The sequence below is a fragment of the Pyrus communis genome, chromosome 14, assembly GCF_041283825.1.
Source record: "Pyrus communis isolate YQ-2024b chromosome 14, ASM4128382v1, whole genome shotgun sequence".
NCBI lineage: Eukaryota > Viridiplantae > Streptophyta > Magnoliopsida > Rosales > Rosaceae > Pyrus > Pyrus communis.
Window position 1 is genome coordinate 2,247,661 of NC_142578.1, and position 5,133 is coordinate 2,252,793.

The 5,133-nt window shown below is 34.2% G+C and overlaps 1 protein-coding gene across 1 annotated transcript; it reads right to left on the reverse strand.

Moving 5' to 3' along the window:
* Positions 1 to 234: 234 nt before the first annotated feature.
* LOC137711945 (transcription factor TCP5) lies at positions 235 to 2,596 on the reverse strand. Its single transcript, XM_068451097.2, has 2 exons — positions 2,407 to 2,596; positions 235 to 1,733 (listed from the first exon to the last, which is right to left on the reverse strand). Exon 2 carries the CDS (start codon positions 1,631 to 1,633, stop codon positions 512 to 514), a length of 1,122 nt encoding a protein of 373 aa, XP_068307198.2. The 5' UTR covers positions 1,634 to 1,733; positions 2,407 to 2,596; the 3' UTR covers positions 235 to 511.
* Positions 2,597 to 5,133: the final 2,537 nt, after the last annotated feature.

Here is a 5,133-nt window from a genome sequence, read left to right on the forward strand (position 1 = left end):
GATTTTCTATCAATTTTTCTTCCAATTATCAGTAATTAACAAGACTAAATATGTATCCTCTGAGAGAAACTACATCTTAAATATTCTGGATTATATGGAGTACGTAGTGAGGTATTACGACATGGTAATATACAAACTTACCACAAGCACTGTCATCACATACCAACTATTATTTGGTGATGGTCTAATGTATAGAATCCAGGTCTTTCATCAACAAAAAAAAAAAAAAAAAGATTATAAGAACTCAAATGGATCACTAGTTTGCAAATGTCTAGATATAACATTGTCATACTTACATAGTTTTTCACTAGCAATTCTTGTAGCTATATATCTTTTGCTGAAGAATCAACTCTTAGCTCCTCGAGTCAACCCAAATACATTTCACGGTTCATCAGTTTCCATCCCCCGTCTGTTGCGCAAATCAATATGCACGATGTATAGAGATCGATGTTGCAAGACCACGACACCAACAACTAAGGTATACGATCTTACTTGCAATAAGGCTAATAAGTTATGGAACGTCCTTGTTTGGTTGGCTTGCATGGTTATTTTGTGAATCCAAATGGAGCTGCTGCTTGGGATCAACCAATGACGGAAAGGATTTCAAGGATGAGCCAATTGAATGAAGAGAAGGCATGAGAGCATTATTAGCTAGGAAATTTTGTGAATTACTTGATGAGCTCAAAAATTGGAAATGGCTGGCTTGTCTAGGCTGATCATTAGCAGTACTAGTACCCTCCACTATTGGATTGGTCATATATGGAGGATATGAACCGAATAGCGTTGGTGTTGCTGTAGGTGGACAGAAGCATAATTGAGAACCAGATGCCATTGGAGTTGAAAATGATAAGGCATTAGTACTCATCATATGACTACGATGCTGATCTGTTTGTGGACCTTGTGGAAATCCATGGCTGCCAAACTGCGCTAGAGATAGCGTTGAAGGCTCCAAATAGTTGTGATAGTAGTTGAATGCCATTGCATTGTTTAGCAAGCCAGGTATGGAAGAAGGATGATTGCCTATGGGAAATAGCTTTTGAGCTAGGAGTTGTCCACTAACATTTCCTTCGTGGTCATGACGATTTCGATCATCTTGTTCATCGTTTGTCTTGATCGACTTGCCTTTCGCTTGATCACGAACTTGTTCATCTACTTGGTCTGCCTCCATAAATGTAGAATTTACATCAAAGAAAGGAGCAATAAGAGAATTACTCGCTTGATGAGGATATAGCATTGGCTGATGAAATTGATGACCAAATCCATGAGGAACTTGAAGTGGAGGGAGCTTATCGATATCTTGTTCCGTAACACCAAGCAGCCAGTCTATTACCTTGCTAGGTTGGCTAAGACGAAGCCTATCTTGAAGATCATACAATTGAATGGCCGTTGGTACTGAAAGCCTAATTCTCCTGTCCCTCAATCCCCTCACTGTGGAAACCTTGCTGTGCCTATCTTTCCCACCGAAAGCACGTGAAACTCGAACGATCCTCGGATTTCTAAATACAGACCATTGCCTTGAAGTAGTAGTATTTGATGATGATGCCTTATTAAAACTGCTATTGTTGTTCCCATCATTGTTGTTGTGGCCCTCTTGCTTCGCTTGGAAACCCTTGTCCCTTGAATTTGTTATCATTGTAATATTTCTGATTATAGTAAACTCGCCATTCTTTCAATCGCTCCTTTTTTGTGGATATGGAAAGAAATACTGCGATCGTTCAGCTCCAAAGATTCAACTGAAAGAGAAAGAAGAACACAAATTAAGAGGAAAAATAAACTGTTACATACCATATGAGCCTTCTTCCATTTTCGTGAGATTATTCTTAATTTCTTTTGGACTCCATATAAGTTTATATCTTATGGAAAATTGCTTCATGAACTAATTAAATTGATCACTGATCGGTTCGAGATTGATAGATGAGAAAGAAAACATTTCTCATCAAAGATTCTGATAGTAGTATTTCTTTTCAATTTTATATACATTCTCCTCTAATTATTATGGAGATCCTCCACATGCAAATCTGAAAATTCTGCTGAGAAGTTGAGCAGATATTGATAAATATTGCATTAAAATGAATGGTCACAAACTACTTAAAGATATATATATATATATGTGATTAATGAATTGGACCATTTTAATCTTGAAATAAGTTGAAGAACTGAAATCTGAATCGTTTAAAATTGAACATTTAATTTGGAAACTAAATTCAAGATGTTAACATGCATGTTGAGGAAAAGCTAGCAGAAAATAAGAGTTTAATTGAAATAAGGTTTTTTCTTCTATTCTCTTCCTTTGATTTTGTAACAAAAGCCATACAAATTCAAACTACCAGAAACCCTAAATTACCTTTATCTCTTAGCAAACCAATTTGAAGATATAATTAGGATTATAAGATGAACTGTACTCACATCAGACTGAAAATTGAGGTTGTAGAAGCTGAGATCAGAGTTTGTTCTTGGATGTCCAAAACTTATGAGCAAGAAGCAGAAGAAGTAGGAGAGAGCAACAGGACGCAACAGTGCAATTTGAACCTCTTGCTAAAGTATATATGATGCTCTCTTGAATTTCTTACTAAGCTGTGTACCTCATTTGCCTGTCAAATTCAACATCTTAAAGGCTCTTAGTTTCAGTGAGAGAGAGAGAGAGAGAGAGAGAGAGAGAATATAAACTTTTAAAAATAATAATTCACAATTTGGTAAAGAAAATATGCTAACTAGAATTTACCGCTTGCATGGGAATGAAAAAGGAAAAGTTAATGGCACCATTTATGGCCACGTGGTATACGAGTACGCTGATACGTTAGTTTAGAGCTATTTTTTATGTATTTGAAACATAATAACGTAGCGTTATCATTATTTGACTCAATTATATAATATAACATGTGAATTTGTGCTGCTCAATACTACATTCTAGAGATATTTTTGTTCACTTGTAAGTGATAGATATTTGGTTCGAATCTTGTAAATAATAAATTCGATACTAAATTAAATTGTCCATTGTGTAACTTTGCCAAACTTCATATCCTTGAGTGTAAAATATATTGTTATACTCAAACAAAAAAAAAAAAACACATGAATTTGTTTTTACTAATGTCCTAAAAATAAAACATATCAACTTTATTGTTCCCTTTTATTATAACACATAAAATTACACATTACATGACTTAAGTTTCCAATGCCGCTATAACTTGTGAATCTGTCAAACAACAGTAAAAATTTCATCAATTTGTTCATACCACAGACTGAACAATCACTACTTAATTAATGAACAAGTTTGGTCTTAGTTTACCGTGTATAATTATGCAATAGGCTCTCTAGGTATAGATATTGGATTATTAATAGGCTCTCTAGGTATAGATATTGGATTATTTTGAAGGGGGACCACCCTCCCACCCTTATCGGCCACTGCAAGTAGCTTTATTGGTGTATTCCACGTAGCAGGAGTTGAAGAAGAAACTCCTGTTTAATCAAGAAAGCACAGAACTATACATAAAACCCTAATTAATGTTTGAGAGAATGTTTATTCGATCTTTTTCCCTACATGTGAATTTGTAGTGCAGTATTCACCAAAAGTTCAAATCATATAGGCTTTTTATCTAAAATGGTCCTTGAGATTTGTATAATACATCACTTTGGTTCATGAGATTGAAAATCTATAAAAATTGTTCATAAGATTGTCCACCATCCATTATTTTGGTCATTATGTTAAAAACTCTGTTAAGTGTCTTGGAGCTCTTGGCTGGAAGTTTGAGCAATTTTCAAAGCTTTGTAACTTAATCGTTTATTAACAAAATTTGACCCATAATATATCAAAATGAAGATAGAAAAGTGTAGAACAAGATTATACCTATTTGGAAGCCCAATGGTTGCCAGAGATGACCAAAAAATACCTGAAAGGTGACTGGTCCGCAGAAAAATTGGAAAACTTGCCGAAAATAAGGTAAACTTTAAACGTTCATAACTTCTTCGATACTCAACGAAATCGAGTGATTCAAAAACAAAAATCATTCTTCTCGATGAGACAAAGAGAATGGTACTTTTCTTGAAGGTTAAATCACCATGTTTTAGCCATAAAAATGCTCAAAAGTGGCTATCTTGGTCGTCGAGTTAGCCACTTTTGAACCGTTTTCCGGCCAAACCAAAGCGAGTTAGCATCGAAAAAGGTACCATTCAATTCTTCTCATCGAAAAGTATGATTTTTATTTTTGAATCACTTGATTTCGTTGAGTATTGAAGAAGTTATGAACGTTTAAAGTTTACCAGTTTCCGGCAAGTTTTCCAATTTTCCCGCAGACCAATCACCTTTCAGGCTATTTTCCGGTCATCTCTGACAACTATTGGGCTTCCAACTAGGTATAATCTTGTTATACACTTTCCTATCTTCATTTTGATATATTATGGGTCGAATTTGGTTAAGAAACGATTAAGTTACGAAGCTTTGAAAATTGCCCAAACTTTTGGCTCAGAGCTCCGGGATACTTAACGGAGTTTTTAACAAAAGGACCAAAATAATGGATGGTGGACAATCTCAGGGACCATTTTTATTGATTTTCAATCTGAAGGACCAAAGTGATGTGTTATACAAATCTCATAAACCATTTTGGCTAAAAAGCCAAACATATACATACATATATATATATATATATATATTCATGTGAATATATATGATGACAGATCCATACGTGGATCATTTTATTTACATAACCTTTGAGACACATTTTAGTGGGGTGCACTTCGTAATGTTTTTCAACGATTTAAACCGTTTATCTTTTAAATCTTCCCTCAAAGATCATATCTACGATAATCACCTTAATCTAAAACCATATGATTGTTGGATTAAGGTTTTAGAGTTTCTTTGTAGAACCGTATTCATTTTTTTTTCTTCACTCCGAATGAATGTCCTAATAATATTGGATTTGTATAATTTTTTGCAAGGATGATTGATGTTCTAAAGGATAGATTGAGTAGACCCCACAAGAACGTATGTCAAAAATTTTGTAAAAAAAATGATGACACGGATCCGCCTCCAACTAAGTATTATTAAGTAATTTAATTAGTTATATATAAAACATATCAAATATTACAAAAAGAATGTTAACAAATCAATGGATGATAAAAGAAAAAAACGAATTGTAA

Coding starts and splice junctions, on each gene's coding strand:
- LOC137711945 (XM_068451097.2), bottom strand. CDS start 1,633: ATGATAACAAATTCAAGGGACAAGGGTTTCCAAGCGAAGCAAGAGGGC.